Source organism: Erinaceus europaeus, chromosome 9 (assembly GCF_950295315.1).
Source record: "Erinaceus europaeus chromosome 9, mEriEur2.1, whole genome shotgun sequence".
In the NCBI taxonomy this organism is placed as follows: domain Eukaryota; kingdom Metazoa; phylum Chordata; class Mammalia; order Eulipotyphla; family Erinaceidae; genus Erinaceus; species Erinaceus europaeus.
In genome coordinates this window covers 126410991-126436160 of record NC_080170.1, presented here as the reverse complement: position 1 = coordinate 126436160, position 25170 = coordinate 126410991, and the positions used below count along the sequence as shown (strand labels likewise).

At 55.2% G+C, this 25170-nt stretch overlaps 1 protein-coding gene across 13 annotated transcripts in view; it reads left to right on the top strand.

The window, feature by feature from the left end:
- PCNT (pericentrin) overlaps positions 1-25170 on the top strand; it is a 105264-nt gene that overhangs the window by 53902 nt on the left and 26192 nt on the right. For 9 of the 13 annotated variants that reach the window (XM_060198853.1, XM_060198842.1, XM_060198848.1 and 6 more), the window contains 17 exons: positions 2400-2540; positions 3345-3496; positions 3863-4023; positions 4154-4383; positions 4996-5158; positions 5357-5569; positions 7754-7983; positions 8403-8519; positions 8613-8633; positions 8894-9100; positions 9563-9733; positions 10710-10802; positions 14273-14365; positions 16589-17449; positions 21877-22074; positions 23226-23930; positions 24944-25049. In XM_060198853.1, coding sequence (XP_060054836.1) covers positions 2400-2540; positions 3345-3496; positions 3863-4023; positions 4154-4383; positions 4996-5158; positions 5357-5569; positions 7754-7983; positions 8403-8519; positions 8613-8633; positions 8894-9100; positions 9563-9733; positions 10710-10802; positions 14273-14365; positions 16589-17449; positions 21877-22074; positions 23226-23930; positions 24944-25049 — 3862 coding nt within the window. The remainder of the gene's footprint in view (positions 1-2399; positions 2541-3344; positions 3497-3862; positions 4024-4153; positions 4384-4995; positions 5159-5356; positions 5570-7753; positions 7984-8402; positions 8520-8612; positions 8634-8893; positions 9101-9562; positions 9734-10709; positions 10803-14272; positions 14366-16588; positions 17450-21876; positions 22075-23225; positions 23931-24943; positions 25050-25170) is intronic. The other 4 variants (XM_060198844.1, XM_060198841.1, XM_060198849.1 and 1 more) reach the window with 4 other exon arrangements.

Genomic DNA, 25170 nt, shown 5'->3' with positions numbered 1-25170 from the left:
CGACAGAGAGAAATGGAGAGAGGAGGGGAGACAGAGGGGGAGAGAAAGACAGACACCTGCAGACCTGCTTCACCGCCTGGGAAGCGACTCCCCTGCAGGTGGGGAGCCGGGGGCTCGAACCGGGATCCTTACGCCGGTCCTTGCGCTTTGCACCACATACGTTTGACCCGCTGCGCCACTGCCCGACCCCTGGAACTTTTTCTTTTTATATTTTGCCTCCAGGGACCTCGCGCGTAAGGACCGGCACTTAACTCGCTGCACTACTGCTTGACTCCCCCAATTTTTCATTTTTATGGGGTAGGACAGAGAGAAATTGAGAGAGGAGGGGAAGATAGAGAGGGAGAGAGAGAGTGACACCTGCAGACCTGCTTCACCGCTCACGAAATGAACCCACTGCAGGTGAGGAGTGGGGGCTTGAACCTGAGTCCTTTTGTGGATCCTGATGCTTAGTACTGTGAGTGGTCAACTGGGTGTGCCACTGCCCAGCCCCCATCAGGAACTTACTAGGCAGAGTTCTGGAATGCAGAGGTTGATTGCTCATAGTAATTTTATTATTTTTTTTTTTTGGTTAAAAATTTCAAACTTGTTCATCGAATATGTAAACATTTGTAAGAATTTGTAAACATTCGAGGGTTGGGTGGTAGCACAGCGAGTTAATCGCACATGGCGCAAAGCCCAAGCACTGGCATAAGGATCCCAGTTCGAGCCCCCGGCTCCCCACCTGCAGGGGGGTCGCTTCACAAGCAGTGAGGCAGGTCTGCAAGTGTCTGTCTGTCTCTCCTCCTCTCTGTCTCCCCTCCTTTCTTCGTTTCTCTCTGTCCTATACAACAACAACAATGAAGACAACAACAATAATAATAACAACAATGATAAAATGGGGAAAAAATGGCCTCCAGGAGCAGTGGATTTGTAGTTAAGGCAACGAGCCCCAGCAATAACCCTTGGAGGCAAAAAAAAAAAAAAAAAGAAAAAAAAGAAATTTGTAAACATTTTAAGAGAGAATCTGCAGTCTCTTTAGATATAAAGTGAATGTTCCCAGCCTATCTCATTAGCACTTGAAGCAATTTTTATTACTCTGTTGGTATTCTTTCTTTAATACATTTTCCCCCAGGAGCATCTATGTTTTAATTTTAACATGTACTGGGGAATGAACCCAGGTCGTTAGGCTTGCACCATACTACTGAGCAGCCTCCCCAGCCTTTTATTTTTAATTTTTTTATTATTTTTATTTATTGATTAGATAGAAACAGCCAGAAATTGAAAGCAAGGGGGAGATAGAGGGGAAGGGAGTCAGAGAGACACCTGCAGCTCTGCTTCACTGCTTGGGAAGCTGTCCCCCTGCAGGTGGGGACCAGGGGCTTGTCATTTACTTTTGTGAGATAGAGGGAGATAGCCAGAAACACAGCTTCCCCACCCACTGATTAAAACCAGCCGAGTCTAATAATTCACACAGCTCTTCCACAGCTTCATCCCCTCCTTCCTCCTTTGTTTAGAGTCGGCGTACAGAATGTCTACATTCCACACTCGTGGTTTGATGTAGCTATTTTTTTTTGTAATTTATTTTATTATTTTTTTAATATTTTATTTATTCCCTTTTGTTGCCCTTGTTGTTTTATTGTTGTAGTTATTATTGTTGTCGTCGTTATTGGATAGGACAGAGAGAAATGGAGAGAGGAGGGGAAGACAGAGAGGAGGAGAGAAAGACAGACACCTGCAGACCTGCTTCACCGCCTGTGCAGCGACTCCCCTGCAGGTGGGGAGCCGGGGTTTGAACCGGGATCCTTATGCCGGTCCTTGTGCTTTGTGCCACCTGCGCTTAACCCGCTGCGCTACAGCCCGACTCCCGTAGCTATTTTTTTTGTGGTGAGGTTTTGGTCCTGTGAGAGCCCTCCACTGCTTGTGGTACACACACTCTCTTTTTCCCCTTTTCATTTCAGAAAGAAACAAGTAGAGAAAGAGTAATGCTACAGCATGGTTCCACTGTGAAGCTCTCATTGACTGGTGCTGTGCGTGGTGCTCCCATGGGGTGCTGGGGTGTGAACAGGGTGCGCTCTACTAGGACAGATAGCTCCCGGCCTTGCGGCTGGCTTCTTCATCAGGCTGTGAAAAGAATGCTGGGAGCCCTGGTTTCTAGCTCCAGGAATGGCTGTCCTGGCTACTTTGCCCAGTGCTCTTTGTTCTTGTGGGTGTGTATTGCTGGAGAAGCTGGCGCGACCATCATGAAGACAGCCAGTGTCCCTTCCTTCAGGGACACACACCCCAGGTGGCCCTGCTGCAGGCAGCACTGAGCCTTTCTGACTCCTGCTCGGTAAATACTCATTGAGTGAATGCGTCTTAGTGAAGCACAGAGGTGGAGTGAGTGTGAGCAGTCTTGTTGTTAATGATGCCATTTTGTACAGGCTGGAAGTGAAAATTCAGCAGCCTCGCATGTAAAGGAGGAAACACTCAGACTTGAACTCGAGCGGGCCCAGTCTCTCCATCAGCACGAGAAAGAGGCTTGGTCTGTGCAGCTTCAGGAGAAGGCTTGCCACATCCAGCAGGTGTGTGGACTGCACCCCGGGCTCATGATCACAGTTTCTGTACGTGGTCACGTGTGCATGACAGAAACGGGCCACTGTGTCCACTTGCATTGCGCAGCTCAGTGGCATTGGCCACACTCACAGCTTGTGCTGCTCCCACCATCTCTGTGTCTGGGACTTGTTGATCATCCCAAGCAGAGCCCTGTGCCTGTTAACCCTGACCCCCTGGTCACCCATCTGCCTCCTCTCAGTAGAGCTCAGGCTTTTGGGGTCATACAGGATGTACTCTCCTGCATCTGGCGAGTGTGAATCCTTCATGGGGTCAGAGTTTGCACTGCTCCTTATCTGATGCTGTGCTAAGGGCTGTGGAGTACGGTGGAGCAGTGCTCCCTTGAGAGGCTGCCTTCATACACCGACACCCTGAGTCCATTCCCTAAAGCTGTCGTAAAAGAAAGAATCTTCACCTCAGTCACTCAGTTCTCCAACTCTTACTGTGTTCATATTAAATGAGATGACTTTATGTTTTCTTTTTAATTTTTTAAAATATTTATTTATTTCCCCTTTTGTTGCCCTTGTTTTTCATTGTTGTTGTTGTTGTTATTGATGTCATTGTTAGGACAGAGAGAAATGGAGAGAGGAGGGAAGACAGAGGGGGGAGAGAAAGACAGACACCTGCAGACCTGCTTCACCACCTGTGAAGTGACTCCCCTGCAGGTGGGGAGCCGGGGGCTCGAACTGGGATCCTCACGCCAGTCCTTGTGCTTTGAGGATTTTATGTTTTACTGAATTGTTTCAACTCAAGTTTTCCTGATGGTTCCTCAACAGTTAAAAGACCAGATTGTATCCCTACGTCACGAGCTGGAGGAGCGTCATTTGGAGTTGGAGACGCTGCAACAGAGGCGGGAACGGGAGAACCAGGAAGGCACAGCTCTCATCTCCATGCTCAGGGCCGATGCTGACCTGGCTCTTGGAGAAAGGTCAGCGCCTCAGAGCCTCAGGCATGGGAGTCTTTACAGACCACTGTGCTGTCTCCCAAAGCATTTGAGCAGACACTCACATGCCCCAAATGTACTATCCAGTCTTCACATGTAGTAGAATTATAGGATTTGTCTTGCTTGCTTGCAAGTGTTTCTGACTCTTAGGGCGGGATTGTACTTAGAAGCTTGCGATCTCCAGTTTGATCCCTGGCATCACGTGGTGGAGTCATGCTTGGTGTGAATAAGCCAGGGACTGCAGAGTGGGCTGGGGTGGGGTCAGAAGAAAGTTGTAGTCTGTAGAGTCAGCGCAGAGCCCTGTGCTCACGGCAACCAGCGCCCTGTGAGCTCAGGTGGCATCTGTTGCAGGCGTGCTCTTGAGGATGCCCTGAAGAGGTTGCTGGGCCTGTTTGGAGAGCAGCTGAAGGCCGCCGTTGCCCTGAGGAGCCGCATCAGTGAGCGGGTGGGGCTGTGCCTGGAAGACGGGAGTCCCCCGCCGGTGCAGCTTGGGGACCAGGACCCCTGTGCAGGTGAGCCCCACGCTTGCCCTGCACCTGTGTGTGGTCCAGGCCTGCCGCTCCCCATAGCCCTCCTAGGTGCTCACAGCCTGTGGGGCTGCTGTGGGCAGCCCGTGCAGCATCTGTGTTGACGGCTCTGCAGGGCCAGCCCTCAGTGAGCCGTGGCCAGGCGCCGCCCCGCCAGAGCCGGATGGAGTGGTGCCCGAGTGCTCGGACTTGTCTTCTGTGGGCGACATCAGCAGCCACATCTGTGAGAGCTTCATGAGCCCGGACAGCACACTGGAGTGGGAGCCGCCCGTCAGGAGGGTCTTCCAGAGCCTAGACCTCGCGGTGGACGCCCTCCTAGAGATGGTGCTGGACTCTACTCGGCAGGTGAGTCCCCACTGTGCCCCTGTGTCATGCACGGCTCACTTCTGCTGGAGTTTGGAAGACTGGGTGCTGCTTCTCCCTCAGTACCTGCCCTTTCTGCCAGTGATCTTTCCTTCCTCAGTCAGAGGCTTCCAAGCCAGAATTCTTGAGCAGTGGGAGGATGAGAAGCAGATGTTCTTCTGGGGACACAGCGTAGTGGTCCTGCAGAAATACTTTCATGCCTGGGTACCAGTAGCCCAGGTTCAATCCCTAGCACCACCATAAGCCGGAGCTGAGCTCCACTGCAAAAAAGAAAAAAGGAGGGTGGGCAGGCAGTAGCACCGGGTTAAGCGCACGTAGCTCGAAGTGCAAGGACCAGCCTAAGGATCCCAGTTTGAGCCCCCACCCAGCTCTCCACCTGCAGGGGAATCGCTTCATAGGCGGTGACGCCGGTCTGCAGGCAGCCTCGTGGCTGTGGCCTTGTGCGGACTCGGGCGTTCCTGGGCCTGGGTGTCTTGGCCGTTTCCCATGTGCCCACAGGGCTCCAGATGGTCAGATGGGCACCAGTCGGGCGCTGGGACCGTTCTTGGTGTGTCCTCTCGAGCTGACACAGACACTTCTTGGGTGTCTGCACAGCTAGAGGAAGCACGCCAGACTCACGCCCGTTTTGAGAAAGAATTCAGCTGCAAGAATGAGGAGACAGCCCGATTGGTCCAGAAGCACCAGGAGCTGCTGCGGCACCTGGACGAGGAGAGCGCGGCCTCTGCGAGACTGACACGGGAGCTGCATGCGGCGCGGGGTGAGGGGCTGACGGGCCCTCCCCACGTGGGTGCTGGCTGTGGACTACAAGCAGTGGCTCCTGTGCTGGCCTGGCCCCACCACTGGGCATTGGGAGCTGACCGCTAGGCTGTCCCTACTGCCCTTCCTCTGGGAGCCGGTTTCTTGGGGACATATTGCCCCTGCCGGGCCTCGGTCTCAGCAGCTGGCCTGTCCACAGGTGTCGTCGAGGGGTTCAAGGAGGAGCAGGCCAGCCTGCGTGAGGCACTGGACCGCAAGGAGATGGCGGAGCAGGGCCTGGTGGCCGAGCTGGAGGGACTGCAGGGGCGGCTGCAGCAGGAGGCCCAGCGGGCGGCGGCCCTGCTGGAGGAGAACGCCACGCTTCTGAGCCAGAGAGAGATGGCGGCTGCTGCGGCCCAGGACAGGGAAGAGGGTGAGGACTGGAGCACCCAGGGCAGCGGGGAGGGAGCGTAGCCCCACTGTGTGCTTGGGGTGTGCTGCTGGGCAGTCTCGCAGAGAGAAGGAGAGAGGCTAAGTGCCCCTCACCTCAGCCAGAGCAGTGTGTGTGCAGAGCTGGTCTCTGATGTCAGACCTCTACACTCAGAGTCCATGCAGGGTGGAAGCCACGGTGAGTCCAGGTCTCCAGAGTGGGTGCTTCTGGTCTCCCCACCTGCCCCGCACTTCTCTCTGCCTGTCCGCCCACCTGCCACGTGCCCACTCCAGGTTGTTCGTGCCCCAGGGGGCTGCCAGTCTCCCTGGCCTGCCCTCTGTGCTTCTGCACTCCGTGACCTAGACCCAGGAGGTGCCCACTGGCTCCCACTGCCTCTCCCCTGACGCATGGTTGGGGAGGGGGACTAGGGGACCCCTCCCCAACATGGTAGCCATGGCTCACACCTCTGCCAGTAGTGCACGTAGCAGACCCACCATGTCTGGGCACAGGAGACCTGGCGTGCTCACACGCCTTCTGTCCTAGCACTGACCCTGTGACCTCATCACCCCCAAGGCCTTTGACACCCCACACTGTAGCTGAGATCCCGGCATCCTAATTTGTGGGGCATACATGTGGCTTTAGGGATAAGTCTGGCTTTTCAGAGAGGGGCCCGGCCCCCAAGTCTCTGGGTTCCCTCCACCAGCAGCCTCTCCCACCTCCTGTCCACTGTTTAGACTCTAGGCCCCTCTGTCTCCACCCATCAGTGCCTTGATTCTCCTTCTAGGCCCCCCTGACTCTGCTGCGTGCAAGGACCCAGGTTTGTGGCCGCCAGGGAGCGGTCTGTGTGTCGTGCTGTGTTTGTACCTGATGTGGAGGCTTGGTGGCAGGCCAGCCTGAGCTGAAGGAGGCTTGAGCACTGTGCCCCTGTTGGTGCAGGCCCTGAGCCCAGGCCTCCCCATGCAGGGCAGCCCTCCTCCATGTAGACGTTGGGGCACGGCGCCTGCTGTCTGCGTGAAGTGGTGTGAGAGCGGCCTGTCCGTGCCCGGCTACTGCTGGGGGCCTCAGGGAGGGAGGGACCTGCTGCAGCACAGCCTCCTTGTGGAGGTGAGTGGCCAGGCGATGCTGGCCTCTGGCAGTGACCCCTGCACTGCTTCCAGGGGCGTGCGTGGAGGGCATTGAGGTGCATGCACTGGTGGTAAGAATAGTTTGACAGAAGGGCTGAGAGCTTTACAAACTGAAATGAGATTGAAAATCACAAAAGTGACTTGGTATTTCAGTTTAGGGACCACTGAGGATTCATCAGAGATAAGCTTCTTTTTTATTCTGTTTAAAGACTTATTTACAAGAGAGGGAGAGGGAGAGCGAACCCCACTCTGACACAATTGATGCCAGGGATTCAACTTGGATCTGTTGCTTCCAACTCTGGTGTGAGGGTGCCGGCCCCTGCTGAGTGTCCAGGAGGCCTGTGGTTTGCTGTGTCCAGGCTTCTCTGTGGGCCAGGGAACACTGGAGTGGAAGGGCCCCCAGCCAGAGCGGGCCTGCCATGTAAGGGTCTCTTCTGCATGGCCTCTGTCCTCAGCCTCCCTCCTGTGGGTCCGTCCCTGTGTGCCAAGCTGGGCTTGCATCTTCTTTTTTTTCTTTAAAGATTTTTTAATACCTATTTATTCCCTTTGGTTGCCCTTATTGTTTTATTGTTGTAGTTACTATTGTTGTTATTGATGTCGTTGTTGTTGGATAGGACAGAGAGAAATGTAGAGAGGAGGGAACAGAGAGAGGGAGAGAAAGACAGACACCTGCAGACCTACTTCACCGCTTGTGAAGCGACTCCCCTGCAGGTGGGGAGCCAGGATCCTTATGCTGGTCTTTGCGCTTTGCGCCACATATGCTTAACCTGCTGTGCTACCGCTCGACTCCCTGCATCTTCTCATTGTAGCCAGATGACCCTTTCACCCCACCAGCCCTGGGCTGTTCCGTGGGCGTGTGGCTCGTGTGTGGCTGTTGGCACGGCCTACGGGTGGCGCCTGAGGATAGGCTTCCCCCAGCCTTCCCAGCCATGGCTGTGTGGTGAGGGGCAGGAGGGGAAGTGTCTGCACGGCTGAGTCCTGGAGGCATCTTGGGGTGTGGCATGGCGACGTCTGAGGCAGGTGTGTGCTGCCCTCGGTGATGCGGGGCCTCGTCCTCTCGCAGCCCTGCAGCAGGAGGTGGCATCTCTGAGCCAGCAGCAGCTGGAGGCCAGGCGGCAGAGTGAGAAGGACCGGGCAGCCCTGCTGTCACAGATGAGGGTGCTGGAGGCGGACCTGGAGGAGCAGCTGGGTCAGCAGCAGGCCTGTGCGCGGCAGGACGCGGAGCTGGCCGAGCTGCGCCAGCAGATGGAGTCCCTGGACAAGCACCTGCGCAGCCAGCGCCAGTTCATGGATGTAAGCCCAGAGGGCCGCTGCCCGCCATGCTTGCTGCATCAGGCCGCGGGCGGGCTGGGGGCAGCAGGGGCCATTCTGGCCCAGCCCTGCCTGTGTCGGGCCCAGGCGCAGGCGTGGGGGGTCGCTGGTGCTCAGGGCAGCCCCTGCGTGTGTCGGGCCCAGGGCTGGAGCCCTGTTCCTGGTGGGAGTGGTATGGGGGGAGCAGGGCCACGGAGCCACCTCTCCCCCTTGCCTGCTTGGTGAACAGAGCAGGTGCTCGAGCCTCTGGAGCGGGGCCGACGCTGGCCTGCGTTCACTCAGCACCTCCCGCTGTGCCATGCCCAGTCTCATGCCACCCGCCTCTCAGGGTGGACTTGTAGCTGCAGACACCCGAGTCCCCTCGCTGCCCGAGGAGGGTCTGAATCCCGTACCCCCTGCAGGAGCAGGCTGTGGAGCGGGAGCACGAGCGGGAGGACTTCCAGCAGGAGATCCGGCGGCTGGAGGAGCAGCTGCGCCAGGCGGCCCGGCCGCAGCCCCGTGGCCCCAGCGACAGCAAGGTAGGTCACACCTCCCCCCACCTCACCCGCCGGGGTTTGCCCTCGGTGTACTTGCTCACCCTCTCCCTTTCCTTCCATGTGCCGGCATGGCAGCGGGCACCACTGGACGAGGAGGTAGGTCCTGCTGCCGGCTCTGCTTCCTGTGCATTCCCGGCTACTGCTGGCCAGTCATCTGCTCCATGTGTCCAGGGGCCCCGAGTCTCTGCTTTCATGGCTGCTGCACGGGCGACCCAGAGCGCGGTGGGCAGCCGCGTGTGGCCTCCCCTCACCCTCCAGAGGTCCCTGCCTTCATCCCCTCTGCTGCTAGCTCGTGCCTTTCCTGAGTGCCCCACCCTGCCCCTAGGAGCCCTGCACTGTGGCCTTGCTTGTTTCAGGCCGAGTCACTGCAGGAAAAGCTGAGAGAAAAAATAGATGAACTCAGTGAAATGGCTCTGAAGAGAGAGCTAGCAGAAAGGAAGGTGCTGCAACAGGAGGAGGAGCTCAGGCGGCTGGAAGAGGCCGGCAGTGCCTCCCGCAGGGCCGCAGGGCAGCTGCAGGAGCAGCTGGAGAAGCAGGGCCGGGAGTTGCGGAGCCTGCAGCAGGTGGGCACCTGGCGTCCTTGTGTCCCCTGAGCCTCTGGTGGCTATTCTCTTGCCCCCGGGGGGGAGGGCAGGGTCCGTTGTCGTTGTGCCCCCTCTCCTTGCCGGCAGGGAGCACTGCCACCTGCTGAGGGCCTTTGATACTGGTGTCAGCAATCTGGAGAACTTTGGCCTTGTGGGATGGGCAGGAAGCCGGGAGTGTGCATTCCCCAGGCGGATCCACGGGTCTCAAGCCGGGTGCCTGTGGCTGGGATGCTAGACGTCTGTAGGTGTGAGGGGGGAGCTGTCCAGTTATGTGTGCAGGTGTGAGGGTGGAGTGTCTGGGTGTGTGCAAGTGTGTAGGTTGTCTGGTCATGGGTGGTGTGTGGGTAGGCTGTGTGGCTGGTGGTGTAGGAGTGAGCCATGTGTCTGGGGAGATGTGACTGGTTGCGCCTGGCCACACTGACCCCAGCCTGGCTCTGACAGGACAAGGACGCTCTGCAGGAGCAGCAGATGGGCCACCTGCTATTGGTGTCCACGCTGCAGTCCAGACTGGATGAGGCCCGCTGCCCTCTGCCTGCCACGGGCAGCCACCCTGAGGACGCAGATGCCCAGCTGGAGATGGTGCAGCAGGTGCTCCTGCAGCGGGAGAGTGAGGTGGGTTGGGCGCCCCCACCCCAGCCCAGGCATGTGTGAGCACTGGGCATCCAGCAGGGCTGAGTGGTCTCATGCCTCGGCGTTTCACCTGGGGGACAGGAGAGAACAGCACTGATTCTTTGGGGATAGTACTGAAAGAAATATTTTCTTTTTTTTTAAGATGATTCTTTTTATTATTTATTTATTTATTTTTCCCTTTTGTTGCCCTTGTTTTTTTATTGTTGTTGTAGTTGTTGTTATTGATGTCGTCGTTGTTAGGACAGAGAGAAATGGAGAGAGGAGGGGAAGACAGAGGGGGAGAGAAAGACAGACACCTGCAGACCTGCTTCACCGCCTGTGAAGTGACCCCCTGCAGGTGGGGAGCCGGGGGCTCGAACCGGATCCTTACGCCGGTCCCTGCGCTTTGCGCCACGTGCGCTTAACCCGCCGCGCTACCGCCCGGCTCCCAAGAAGCATTTTCTTATTCACAAAGTTTTTTTGCTCCCAGGGTTATTGATGGGTCTTGGTGCCTGCAACTCCACTGCTCACTCTCTCTCTTTATGCCTCATGGCTTCACAGTTCATGAAGCTTGCCCCCTGTAGGTAGGGGCTGCAAGCTTGAACCTAGGTCCTTGCACAGCCACTCCCAGAGCCCTCCGCTGCTTTTAATAACTATTGTCTTTCAGAAAGAGACAGAGATAGAGACACAAAAGCCCTGCTTCAGGGACTCGCTTCACAGGTGGTGAAGCAGGTCTGCAGGTGACTATCTTTCTCTCCCCCTCTGTCTTCCCCTCCTCTCCATTTCTCTCTGTCCTACCTAACGACGATGACAAAAATAACAAAAACAATAATAACTACAACAACAATGAAAAAATAGCAAGGGCAACAAAAGAGAAAAATAAGTAAATAAAAACAAAAAGAAGCCCTTTTTCACGGCTTGTAAAGCCTTCTTCATGCTAGGTGGTTGCCACACTGGCCCTCTTTTGCTTCCATGGAAGGTGCTGCGACTGACGGAGGAGCTGGAGCAGGTGAAGGCTGACTTGGTGTGCAGAGGTGAGGAGGTGCTGCGCCTGACGGAGGAGCTGGAGCAGGTGAGGGCTGACTTGGTGTGCAGAGGTGAGGAGGGGCTGCGCTGCACCTGGCACTTGGCGTGTAGAGAGTTGCTGACAGCGCCAGGGCTCTGCAGGGGAAGGATACCCAGCAGAAGTTAAGCAGGCCTGACCCATGACTGCGGGCCCCGGAGGAGGCCGGCTGTGTCTGACCTGAGCAGGGTCCTGAGGAAGGCAGGTCCCCTGGCTGTGAAGCTCTGTGGTCACTGCTGCCCCAAACACAGTGGGAGGTATGGCTCCTGGTGTGCTAGCTAAGCAGACTGTCACTGTGGAGGGACTCAAGCCTGAAGCAGGTTCACCACTTCCCCTCCTGCCTGAGGGGCATTTGGAAGCTCTCCCCTGCAGGGAGAGCACAGTGAGCCTTTATAAGGATCCTTGAGGCTCGGCGGGGGGCTCTGCCTTTCACTGTTCTGGGCTGTCAGCCACGCACCTGTGTGTTCAGAACTGAGGCCGGGCTCTCCCAGGGCTGCATGGCAAGAACTCTTCCTGACTACGCCAGACCTGCTCTGTCCCCAGCACACACAGGGTCACTGGACAGAGCACGGTAACTCCATTTTGCAGAAAGGGTCTTCATGTCTTCCCTCCTCTCCTTTAAAATATGTGGAGTAGGGAGTCGGGCTGTAGCGCAGCGGGTTAAGTGCAGGTGGCACCAAGCGCAAGGACCAGTGTAAGGATCCCGGTTCGAGCCCCCGGCTCCCCACCTGCAGGGGAGTCGCTTCACAGGTGGTGAAGCAGGTCTGCAGGTGTCTGTCTTTCTCTCCCCCTCTCTGTCTTCCCCTCCTCTCTCCATTTCTCTCTGTCCTGTCCAACAACAACAACAACAATAACTACAACAATAAAACAAGGGCAACAAAAGGGAATAAATAAATAAATATTAAAAATATAATAATAAAATAAAATATGTGGAGTAAAAACTTAGGCCTAGGAGTCAGCTGAGTAATATCAGGCCTGCTTGAGGCCCTGGGTTGTTCCCTGCGTCACGTAAACTAGATACAGGACTCCCTGGGCAGAGCAGGACTTGCACAACACTCACACTGAGTCCTGTGGTCCTTTGTTGGGCTCTGATGCTGAGACATCTCTAACTCTGTCTGAGTGAAAAAGTGCATGCAGGTGGGGCAGGGCTTGGCTCTGCTAGAGAAGAATTGACTGTTGAAAGCCAGCTTCTATTGTTTTGGTTTTTTTTAATATTTAATTATTTTCCCTTTGGTTGCCCTTGTTGTTTTTTCTATTGTTGTTATTGTTGGCATCGTTGGACAGGACAGAGAGACATGGAGAGAGGAGGGGAAGACAGAGAGGGGGAGAGAAAGACAGACACCTGCAGACCTGCTTCACCGCCTGGGAAGCGACTCCCCTGCAGGTGGGGAGCCGGGGGCTCGAACTGGGATCTTTACGCCGGTCCTTGTGCTTTGCGCCACCTGCGCTTAACCCGCTGCGCTACTGCTCAACTCCATTTTTTTTTTTTTTTTAATATACTTTATTTATTAACGAGAGAGAGATAGGAGGAGGAGAGAAAGAACCAGACATCACTCTGGTACATGTGCTGCCGGGGATTGAACTCAGGACCTCATGCTTGAGAGTCCAGTGCTTTATCCACTGTGCCATCTCCTGGACCACCCAGCTACTATCTTTTTTTTTTTTTTTTTTTTTTGAGAGTTTTGTTAACTTACTTATTTTTTACTTTTTTTTCCTTTAATTTCTTTATTGGGGAATTAATGTTTTACATTCGACAGTAAATATAACAGTTTGCACATGCACAGCATTTGCTAGTTTTCCATAGAGCAGTACAACCCCCACTAGGTCCCTTGTCATCCTTTTTGAACCTGTACTCCCCCCCCCCCCACCCCAATACTCCCCCCCCATCCACCCCAAGCTACTATCTTTTTATTTTATCTTATTTGTTTATTTTATAAAGATTTAAAAAATATTTACTCATTTATTTATTCCCTTTTGTTGCCCTTGCTTTTTTTTTTTTTTTTTTTAGTAGTTGTAGTTGTTGTTGGATAGGACAGAGAGAAATCGAGAGAGGAGGGAAGACGGGGAGAGAAAGACACCTGCAGACCTGCTTCACCGCCTGTGAAGTGACTCCCCTGTAGGTGGGGAGCCGGGTGCTCGAACCGGGATCCTTATGCTGGTCCCTGCGCTTTGCGCCACGTGCGCTTAACCCCCTGTGCTACCGCCCGACTCCCTTTATTTATTACTCCCACAGCTCCCCAGACAACTTTTTTCTTTCATTCTTATTTTGGTGAGGGAGTGAGCGAGCAAGAGAGCAGCAGAGGAGAAAAATGGGAGAAGTGGCACAACCCCTCTCTGCCGCCCACAGAGCTGCTTCTGGTGCCGTGGTGTTCCCATGTGGTGCAGGGCTCAGACCCGGCACTTGCCGCACACAAGGCACACACTGTACCTGCCCCTCCTGTCCTTTCAGACAGAAGCATTGGAAACACACCAAGTGTTACATCACTGCTGGGGCTCCGAGCCTGTGTGATGAACCCACTACTCCCAGCAGCCTTGTTTGCCTGTCTTGTATTTGATAGATTGGGTAGGGAGAGGGAGGGAGGAAGAGACGGAGAGGGAGAGAGAGACCAACCCTCAGTGCTGAACCTCAGAGCCCTGGGTTCTCAGCTCCAGTTTACAGTGGTGTCAGGGATTGAGTCTGGGACTTCAAAACCTCAGGCATGTGTGTCTCTTTCTTTTTGCCTCCAGGGTTATTGCTGGGGCTTAGTGCACTATGAATCCAGTGCTCCTGGAAACCATTTCCCCCTTTATTGTTGTTGTTAGAATTGATGTCGGGAGTCGGGCAGTAGCGCGGCGGGTTAAGCGCAGGTGGCGCAAAGTGCAATGACCGGCGTAAGGATCCCAGTTCGAGCCCCCGGCTCCCCACCTGCAGGGGAGTCGCTTCACAGGCGGTGAAGCAGGTCTGCAGGTGTCTGTCTTTCTCTCCCCCTCTCTGTCTTCCCCTCCTCTCTCCATTTCTCTCTGTCCTATCCAACAACAACATCAACAATAACTACAACAATGAAACAAGGGCAACAAAAGGGAATAAATAAATATTTAAAATGAAAAAAAAAAAAAGAATTGATGTCGTTGTTGGATAGGACAGAGAGATGAAGAGAGGATGGGAGAGACAGACAGACACCTGCAGACCTGCTTCACCGCCTGTGAAGCGACTCCCCTGCAGGTGGGGAGCCGGGGGCTCGAACTGGGATCCTTATGCCGGTCCTTGCACTTAGCTTCAGGTGCACTTAACCCGCTGCGCCACCACCCGGCCCCCAGACCACCACTCTTGAGGCTTCCGCTGACAGGTGTGGGCAGGGCCTAGGAGCCAGGTCTCTGCATGTGGTAGCAGGTGTGCCACCCCCTGCCCTGAATGCTTGTTGCCACAGGCCTGCCTGGCTGTGTTTCGTGGGAGTGCAGGCGCAGGGGCTTTGTGGTCCTCAGCATCCCGTTCCCCACAGGCATTTCTGCAGAGCAAGGAGAAGGAGACGCTGGGTGTGAGCGAGCAGCTGCAGGCACAGCCGGACGGTGAGGGGGGTGCACCTGTCGAGGAGGTGAGCCTGGTCTGCCCTGGGTTGTGCCCATTCCACACTGTTTCCCGTTGACCTGGGGCAGAGGGCCAGTGCTGGGTAGCAGTCTGTCCCTACTGAAAGTCTGTTGTGGCTTTTGTTCATTTAGGAGCTAGTTTAAAGATGGGGTGAAGAGAAAAGTCTGTGTTCAGATGACTTTATTTTGTTTTGTTTTTGTTTGTGTGCAGCGCTGGGAACTGATCCGGTTCAGAGCCTCACTTACACAAGGCCTGCACCCCAGTGCTGAGCAGCCTCCCTGGCCCCAGTTATTTTTTCTTTTTCTTAAGATTTATTAATGGGAAGGACTGGGTGGTGACACACCTGGTGGAGTGCACATGTTACCACGTGCAAGGACCAGGGTTCAAGCTCTCAGTGCTCACCTGCAGGAGGGAAGCTTCACAAGTTGTGAAGCAGGGCTGCAGTTGAGGTCTGCTGCCTGCCTGCCAAACCTCCTCCCTAGCCTGTCTGTGGGGCGCTGTGTTTCCACATGTCATGGTCACAAGCTTCTGAGCTCCTGTGTCTTCTGCTGGCATTATCTGCTCGGCAGTACTGAAACATGGGCTGTTGTGTTACCTTGTAGAATACCTTTAGAGAATGAATGACTGCATTTTCTCCCACTGTTTTTACAAAACCAAAGAGTAACGTAAAAATTTATTATATATGAGACTGAAAGTTATTTATGAGAGAGAAGAGAGAGAGAGGAAGAAGCCAGAGCACCACTGAGGGGTGTGTGTTGCCAGTGGCCAAATCAGGAGCCTCAGGCCTGCAAGTCCTGCAGTCTGTCTTTCCAGTTAGCATTATTTCCCCGGCCACAGTGGCTGTTGAGCAAGATTTTGTCTGTTGTTTGTTCTGTTCTAGAATTGGCCATGTGGATAGTTTTACATACTACAGCATCCCATTCAAACAGTGAGTGTATTGAATAGGACAGAAACCTTGTGGTTAGGGGATGGTTTGGTGGGCAGAGCATGTGCCTGGCCGTCTGTGAGGCCCTGGGCTTGAAGCACCGCACCATGTGGGGTACCACAGATAGCTCTGGGGACTCTCCAAGAAGGGAGTGTTTTTTCTTTCTTTTTATAAAAGATAAAGCTTGGGAGTCGGGTGGTAGCGCAGTGGGTTAAGCGCATGTGGTGCAAAGCGCAAGGACTGGTTAGGATCCCGGTTCAAGTCCCCGACTCCCCACATGTAGGAGAGTTGCTTCACAGGCGGTGAAGCAGGTCTGCAGGTGTCTGTCTCTCTTCCTCTATGTCTCCCCCTCCTCTCTCCATTTCTCTCTGTCTCTAGCCAACAACAAAAAAAATAAAAATAAAAGATAAAGCTTAACGCCAGTGATAAGTTCAAAGTCATCCAGAGTATACACACAGCACAGCTTCTTGGTGTCAGTGGCTGAGGTCATGAGTGTTTCTGGGAGTTTCCATAGATGTTTTCTTCCTTCCTTCCTTCCTTCCTTCCTTCCTTCCTTCCTTCCTTCCTTCCTTTTTCTTTTTTCCAGAGCACTGATCAGCTCTGGCTTACGGTGGTGCAGGGGATTGAACCTGGGACTTCAAAGCCTCAAGCATGAGAGTCTGTTTGCATAGCCATTATGCTGTCTACCCCTGCCCCTATCTTTCTTAATATTTCATTTATTAATGAGAAAGATAGGAGAGAGAGGAAGAAAAAACAGACATCACTCTGGTACATGTGCTGTCGGGGATTGAACTCAGGACTTCATACTTGAGAGTCCTTTACCCACTGTGCTTTCTCCTGGGCCATTCTTTCTCTTTCCTTTCTTTCTTCATTATTGAAGAGAGACAGAGAAATTGAGAGAGGAGAGGGAGAGAGACACCTGTAGCACTACCTCACCACTCATGAAACACTCCTTGCAGCTGGGGACCAGGGCCTCGAACCTGGGTCCTTGCACACTGTAATGTGTATGTTTAGCCAGGTGCACCACCACCTGGCCCCCCAGCTGTGTTCTCAGCTACAACGGGATCTGTCTGCCTCCCTGATTCCATGTGTTTGAGAGTGGCCCCGGGGGCTCTGCTGCAGCCCAGCTTGTGCTGACAGTCAGCTGCAGCTTCGGGCATCTCCAGGCACCAGGGGTCTGTGGTGTGTGGTATTTGCCCCTCAGCTGTTTGATTTTCCAGGGACCTCTGTGCTGCTGGGAGAGTGGGTTCAGGTGGAGCTGTCCGGGAAGGCGGTTCCGAAGGCAGACGTGTGCCTTTCCTGCAGGTGCCTCACAGGAGCTCAGAGATCAAGGAGCTGAAGTCCATCATCGAGACTCTGCAGGAGAAGCAGGGCCAGCTGCAGAGGGAGCGGGCAGAGGAGGTGGAGCGGCTGCATGAAGTCATCGAGAGGCTGCAGGGGGAGCTGGGCCTGCTGGGGTCCCGGCGGCAAGACACCGGCGACGGTCCCACCGAGAGTCTGCAGAGCGAGCTGGACGGGGTCGCGGGCATGGGCGGCGGGGCGCCGGTGGGGGAGCTGCAGGCCGCGCTGGCTGCACGGGAGTCGCTGAGCCGGCTGCTGGCGGAGCAGGAGCGGGGGCATGGTCAGGCCCTGGCGGCTCTGCAGCAGCGTCTGCGGGCTGCGGAGGAGGCCGCCTCGCACACGCTGGCCGAGCTGGCACAGCTGGAGGAGCGAGCTGCCCGGCGGGAGGCCGAGGCCCAGGGCATGGCCGCCCGGCTTCGTGAGTGTGAGGCCAGGGTCCTGGAGCGGGACCAGGAGGTGGCCGCCCTGAGCAGACGTGGCCTGGCGCAGTCCACGCGGCTGGAAGCTGTCCTGGTCGCCTTCGCCCGTCTACGCCTGGCGCTGGAGCAGCAGCCCCCGGGCGAGCCCCCCGAGCTACAGCGCCTCCGCACGCAGTGCCTGCGCCTCAGCCGCCAGCTGAAGGCACTCAACCTGCGCTTCTTGCGTTGCCAGACCGAGCTGGGGTGGCCGAAGCCCCAGGGTCCCAGCTCACACCCTCACAGGGAAGACCCCTCCCTGGCCCCTGGTTCCCAGGGAGACACGACCTCTGGGGACAGAGACTCGGAGCAGGACGAGGGCAGTGTGCGGCCGAGCTCGAGCTCCTGCGACCGTGGTGGTCTCGCGCAGGTGGGCCTCCTGCCCCGCAGAATGGGGCACAGGGTGTAGGGTGGCTTCCTCCTTCCTTCCCATCCACTCTCCTCTGTCTACGGGATGGTGGGCAGTGTGCTTGGAGGCGCAGGTCCTGTGGAGACATGTCAGGGTTGGTTGTCTGGGTGGACCGTGGAGCCTCAGGTGACACAGTAATAGCCCTGCTTGTACTTCCTGTGGGAAGCTGCTTGAACCTTTTCTAAATTTTCTTTTTTTTAAATTTTCTTTATTTTCCCTTTTGTTGCCTTTATTGTTTTTATTTTTGTAGTTACTATTGTTGTCGTCGTTGTTAGATAGGACAGAGAAATGGAGAGAGGAGGGGAAGACACAGAGGAGGAGAGAAAGACAGACACCTGCAGACCTGCTTCACCGCCTGGGAAGCGACTCCCCTGCAGGTGGGGAGCCGGGGACTCGAACCGGGATCCTTATGCCGGTCCCTGCGCCGGGGACTCGAACCGGGATCCTTATGCCGGTCCCTGCGCTTTGTGCTTCATGTGCTTAACCCACTGCGCCACCGCCCGACTCTCTTTTCTAAATTTTCGTATGAGAGGGAGAGGCAGAGCACCACTCAGCTGGGCCTCAGGCAAACAAGTCCTGCGCTCTTAACAGGCAGAACTCTCTGCCAGCCCCTGGGTAAGCTTCACGTTTGTGTTTGACCAGAGCACTGCTCAGCTCTGGCTGTTGTCAGGTCCAGGGATCCAGTCTGGGGCCTCACGCATATGACCCCATGTACAACTGCTGTTGCCTTGCCTAGCTGCTGCTTCCTCACTCGCGAGGTCATGTGACCCTAACAACACCCACCCCCCACTTCCTTCCTTTCTTCCTCATGCACCAGATCATGTGACTCTTAAGAACAACCACCCTCACTTCCATTCTCCTCACCCATGAGGTCATGTGACTAACAACACTTACCCTCACCTCCTCTCTTCCTCACTCACGAGGTCATGTGACTCTAACACCTACCCTCACCTCCTCTCTTCCTCACACACGAGGTCATGTGACTCTAACACCTACCCTCACCTCCTTCCTTCCTCACCCATGAGGTCATGTGACTAACAACACCTACCCTCACCTCCTCTCTTCCTCACACACGAGGTCATGTGACTCTATCAACGTCCACACACACCCCCACTTCCTTTGTGACCCTCCTCCTCTGTTAAACTTTGTTTCCGGTCATACCCATTACACACTGAGGCTGACACAGGAAATAGATGAAGGTGAAGTACTTATTCACACAAGCACATAGAATAGCCATTATTACAAACTAACCCATGTAAAGACACAGAAACTGACACATAGAGACCTCAGCTGAGGGGTTGTCCCCCCACCCCACAAGCTGGAGTGCCAGAAGTGACCCTGTTGCTTGAGAGAGACCAGGAGTTCTCTAAACTAAGGGTACTGCCCAGGGATAGGGGGAGGTCACTCCTTATCTAACGGAGGCAGAAGGGCAAGGGGGTCAGTGGTTAACTGGCAATGTCCCCCCCCCTTGCAGCATCCTGCATGAGTAAGGTAGTAATCTCTGGAATGTCTGCCTTTTTACAAGCAGGGTAAGCAGTCACTTAAGCACCTATGGTGCCACTTAGGTTTAAACAAACATCACTTTTGTAAGCCTAACAAGATTTATCTAAACCGCCCAGATGGCCCTAGTTGTTAAGCAGAGAAGGGTATGTGTGTGCGTGCGTGTGCGTGTGCGTGTGTGTGTGTGTAGGTGGGGTTCTCAACTGCCCCTCACTTGTGGTGGCTTGCCTCTGAAATGGAGAACTTTTAAAAATGAGTTAGTTCAAAAACTTACTTTCTCGTATCCTCCACTTCATGCTCCTCTTCCTCCTTTTTTTGAATATTTATTTTCCCTTTTGTTGCCCTTTTTTCGTTGTTGTTATTGATGTTGTTGTTGGATAGAACAGAGAGAAATGGAGAGAGGAGAGGAAGATGGGGAGAGAAAGACAGACACCTGCAGACCTGCTTCACCGCCTGTGAAGAGACTCCCCTGCAGGTGGGGAGCCGGGGGCTCGAACCAGGATCCTTCTTTTTCTTCTAGCATTTGCCCTTCTTCCGTAGCCAGTCAACAGCGTCAGGTTGAGCCTGATGTCAAGTTTCGAGACCTCCTTTGAATCTGGAGAGGTGGCAGTCGTTGACTATGTGGGTCATAGTCTGTCTGGAGCCGCAGGGGCAGTTCGGGTCAGCTCTGGCTCCCCAGCGATGGAACATAGCGGCGCACCGGCCATGGCCTGTTCGATAGCGATTGAGGAGGGCCCAATCATAACGTGCTAGGTCAAAGCCGGGTTGACGCTCGCAGGGGTCTGTGATGAGGTGTTTGTTCTTGACCTCAGCTGACTGCCAACTCTGTTTCCAAGAGTCTGGAACAGAGAAGTTCAGTGTAGGCGTAGGGGACCAGATTGGGTGACGCGACGTCAAGCATTGGACAGGGTGGGCGAAGATCTCCGCGTAGATTGGCAGGTCCGGTCGAGCGTAGACGTGGGAAATGAACTTAGATGATGCCGCATCCCGACGAATATCTGGCGGGGCGATGTTGCTAAGAACTGGCAGCCATGGAACTGGGGTGGAACGGATGGTTCCAGAAATTATCCTCATGGAGGAATATAATTTGGAATCGACCAAGTGGACATGGGGGCTACGGAACCATCCTGGGGCACAGTATTCTGCAGTGGAATAGCATAATGCCAGAGAGGATGATCGTAGTGTGGAAGCGCTCGCGCCCCATGAGGAGCTGGCCAGTCTTGCAATGATGTGATTCCTCGCGCCCACCTTTGCTGCAGTTTTTATGAGATGTTCGTGAAATGACGGTGTGATCGAGAGTAACGCCGAGATAGACTGGCTGGGCTTCATGCCGGATTCTCGTATCTCCAAGCTGCACATTAAGCTCACGCGAGGCCGAGGCATGGTGTAGATGGAAAACATGATACCGTTTTTGCAGTGCTAGGAATTAGTCGCCATTTTTTACAGTAATCAGATATCAGAGACATGTCTTTCGTGAGTGTTTCCTCGAGGATGTCGAACTTGGATGCCTGAGTTGCACAGCAGATGTCATCGGCGTAGATGAACTTCCTTGAAGAAGTTTCTGGGAGGTCATTGATGTAAATATTAAATAGCGTAGGAGCCAGAACAGAGCCCTGGGGGAGGCCACTTGAGACAAGTCTCCATCTGCTAGACTTGTCACCCAGATGCACCCGGAATCTTCTGTTTTGGAGAAGAAACGATATAGTGTTGGCCACCCATGGAGGCAGGCATCTTGAGATCTTGACTAGGAGACCACGGTGCCAGACCGTGTCATAGGCTGCTGTGAGATCCACAAAGACAGCACCCGTCTTTAAATTCTTCTGGAGTCCATTTTCAATGTAAGTTGAGAGGGCCAGGGCTTGTTCGCAGGTAGATCTTCCTGGGCGGAAACCAGCTTGGGCGGGTGATAGGAATTTCTCTGTAAGAGGAGAAATACGTGACAGAAGCAGCCTCTCAAGGAGTTTGTCACACACGGAGAGGAGAGAAAATGGTCTATAGCTGGCGGCCAGTGTTGGGTCTTTCTTTGGTTTCAAAACTGCTATTATCTTCGCACGACGCCAAACTTTGGGCATAGACTCAGATTCCAAGATGTGGGACAGGAATGAAGCGAGCCACTTCTTTGCCGTGGGGCCCAGGTTAAGAATGAGTTCTGGGGTGATGTTATCATAGCCAGCAGCCGTTCCCGGTTTAACCCTCTTCAAAGCATCTTCCAGGATCCTTACGCTGATCCTTGCACTTCATGCCACGTGAGCTTAACCCGCTGCGCAAACGCCCAACTCCCCATTCTTCTCCTTTTAAAAAATATTGTACGCAAGTAGTACAAAAGGCAAGGACCAGTGTAAGGATCCCAGTTCGATCCCCCAATTCCCCTCCTGCAGGGGAGTCGCTTCACAGGCGGTGAAGCAGGTCTGCAGGTGTCCGTCTTTCTCTCCCCCTCTCTGTCTTCCCCTCCTCCATTTTTCTCTGTCCTAACAATGATGACATCAATAACCACAACAATAGTAACTACAACAACAATAAAAAAACAACAAGGGAAAATAAATAAAAATCAGGAAAACATGTATTGCCTAGAGTCGGCAGCTGAGAGGGAAGGGAGAGACAGAGACACCTGCAGTCCCGCTTTGTGCTTGTGAAGCTCCCCCTTCAGGTAGGGGCCAGGGGCAGAACCTGCATCCTTGTGCACTGTAATATGTGTGCTCAACCTGGTGCCCTACTGCCCGGCGCCCTCTTTTAGACTTTGTTCTATTTATGAGCTAGAGCACACCTGGACAGGCGGGCTGCAGGCTGGAGCTCACCTGTCGGAACCTTCGAGAGCTTCAAGGGCCCGCTGGGGGCATCCTTGCTCAGTGGCCTGTGTGGTCAATGTGTTTGCCCTCTCTTCACCCTAGAGTCCAGATGAGGATGACTTGCTGCTCGTTAAAGCCCCAGAGTCCTGGGACAAGCCGGGCTTCCACACAGCGGACAGCGTCCTGTCTGTGCTGTCTGTCTGCCAGAGGCAGCTGGAGGCGGAGCTGCTCCGGTTGAAGAACCAGACACCCCTGAGTGTGGAGGATGTGGAGGGCGTCCACAGGGCAGGAAGCAGGAAGGTACGGCACAGGTGCTCAGACAGCAGTCGGGCCCGGGTGCTTCATGCCGGGTGTCACGGTACCTGGGGAACAGAGACCTCAGCTCCCTTCCCACGGCGCCAGCCGGGGCTGGTCTGCAGGCTTCTCCCAGGGGTGCCATGCCTCCCCGGGACCCCTCACCGCTGCCCCACTCTGAATGTCGCCAATCACTGGGCTGACCTTTGACCTCAGGCTCTTGTTCCCACATACCTGTTCCCAGCAAGGAGCAGGCCAGCGACCTGGAGTCACTGGCATTGCTAGCCCTGTGTCCGGAGCATTGCATGCAGCGGGGTGTCTCCTGCTCCCAGTTTGTGTGTGGCTTGGTCATTCTAGGGGAGCCTCCTTCTGTTCCCAGCTCAGCTTTTCATCATGAGCTGATGGCGACTTTGTCCACAGTGGTTGAGAAGACCCTGTGCTGTCCGTGTCGTTATCACAGGGAGTGGCTCTCCCGTGACAGAACATCCTCACGCCCTGGGAGGCAGTTCCCTCGCGCGGGGGCACTCAGTATTCTGCTGTGTTTGGCTTGCTGGTCATTTGCCGAGCATCAGCTCCTATCTTTCATTTCTTGTAGTGTCTTTGGCTTTCATTTCACAGAAGCACTGGCCTCAGAACCAGCCAGGATGTGTCCTCTCTGCTCTGGTGAGGAGCTTGGTCACCTCCTGAGATGGAATGTCTCGCTGAGCCCGCCGGGGCTGGTGCCCCAGCCGCCACCTGCACTGGTCACAGCTCTGACCAGCATCAGCTGCCAGAGTCCTAGGCCTTTGGGGATGGGCTCCTTCCCCCTCCCCCAGCTCCCTCAGGCTGTGCGGCCTGCGGTGTGACTCCCTGCAGCGGGCGGGGCCCGGAGGGCTGAGGTCACCCTGTCACCTGCTTACTCTGAGTCTTCCGCCTGGACTTATTGTGCCTTTGACAAGGCTCTTGAGCACTCCAGTCAGAGATTCTGTGCTGTAGCTTCTCTTAGTCCTTCCCTTCAGGGCAGTGAACTGCTGCTGCCACTGAAACGGCCCCACAAAGCCTGGGTCCTGAGTCTGGAGGCACCAGACAGCTTATGTGGGTGGGTGGCAGCCATAGTTGTTCACTTCAGGAATGAGTCCTCTGTCTGCCTTAGCGTGTGCTCCTTCCCTTACCTGCAGGGCAAGGAAACCCCACTAGAAGCCTGTCAGCTGCAAAAAGTCGATCTCACAGCCCAAGTGGAGCAACTTCAGGAGAAACTGAACCATCTTGCTTGCTGCATGAACTTCCCGGCGGTAGAAGCAGAGGGCTTTCCGTGTCAGCAGCCTTCGGAATCGGCACCTGGCCAGGAAAGTGGTCCGAGTGGCCGCTGCAGCGATGCACAGGGCTCTGACACTGCAGAGGACAGAATCTCGTGGGGCCTGCTGGACACCCCTGGGACTCAGGACTCACTGCTAAGACGTGGGAAGCCAAGCATCCCCACGGAGGATGGGGCAGCGGTGCTGGGTGGGTCCTCGCCCTCACCGACCCCTGAGCGCGGCAGCCCCCTGTGCCTGGCCCCTGGCAGGACAGCCGATCCCCTGAAGAGTGCACTTAGGACCATGGACCTGTCGTCCTGGAGCTCCCCTGAGGTGGTCCGCAAGGACTCTACCCTGGAGACCCTGGCTGGCCTGCCCCTGACGCCCTGCTCAGATGCCCCGAGCCAGCACAGCCTGGACGTGTCCCTGTGGGACCAGAAGGCCACTGCAAGGCCCCACGCCAGCCAGCCAGGGCTGCTGTGCTCCCTGAGTGGATCAGCGGCAGGACACGCCCTCTGCTGGCCGGAGTCCCCGTGGGCTGCAGACAGGGACTCTGCCACTGAAGTCCACGCACAGCAGACCTCTGTGGTAGGTGATCTCCCTGGGGCCCTGAAGGCTTGTGACCACAGACTCCTGAACCCTGTGGGGATGAGTGTGGGGAGATCCAGACCCTGGTGTCCCCGTGGGGATGGGGGGGAACACCCAGTTCCCAGTGTCCCCATGGGGATGTGTGAGGGGGACGCCCAGCTCCCAGTGTCCCCATGGGCATGTGTGAGGGGGATGCCCAGCTCCCAGTGTCCCCATGGGGATGTGTGAGGGGGACGCTCAGCTTCCAGTGTCCCTGTGGGGATGTGTGAGGGGGACACCCAGCTCCCAGTGTCCCCATGGGGATGTGTGAGGGGGACACCCAGCTCCCAGTGTCCACACAGGGCTGTGTGTCTGGGTGTCACAGCTGCAGCTTTGTTGGCTCACCTCCTGGCAGGACCTCCAGCCAGGCCCTGGTCACGTGACAGTCCCCTGGTCAGCTGTGTGTAGGGCTGGTCAGCCCAGGCTAGTTGAAGTGTGACCTGCAGTGCCCCCACCCCATTTCTAGAGGCTGAGATGCCCCGGTGCCTCAGAGCACTCCCAGCGTGTGCTGAGCCTGCTTTGAGAGGTGTGCCCAGGACCCTGACTGGGGACCACCCCATCACTGTCACTCACCCTGCTTCCCTCAAGAACACCTTGTGTCTTAAATTGTTCCCCTTAGACCCCCGGCTGGGGTCACCCGGTCACTCACCCTGCTTAGCCACCTCCAAGGGAACGCTGCTTCCCTCAAGAACACCTTGTGTCTTAGATTGCTCTTTCTAGTAAAATCTCAGAGACTGACTCTCGGGTCAGATAAAATGGAAGATTGATTATGGGATCTGTGCTCTCGAGGAATCTATTCTGCATTCACGCAAGTCTTCAAACGACAGCCCAGAGAGCAGGGCACAGTTTGGGTCTCAGACGCACGTGGCCCGGTGTGTTCTGAGCACTGGTTTGGCATCACGCTGCCCGTCACCCTGGCCCACGAAGCAAAGAGATGCTTGCTGAGGACCTTGGTTGGCTTTTTATCTGAACAGGAGAAAGATGTTGAGGATTTTATCATAACATCTCTTGATTCTCAAGAAAAGTCAAGATCACCCCCTCCTGCTTTAGAAGGAAAAGATGACGGTGGAGGTGAGAAAAGTGAGTCGGCCTCCTGGTAAAGTATGTGGCTTGAGTGGAGACTGGCTGTGATGTGTGTCCTGGGCACGGCTGCCGGCACGGGCATGGCCCACACTGGCTCGTGTGTCTTCTCTCTCTCTTT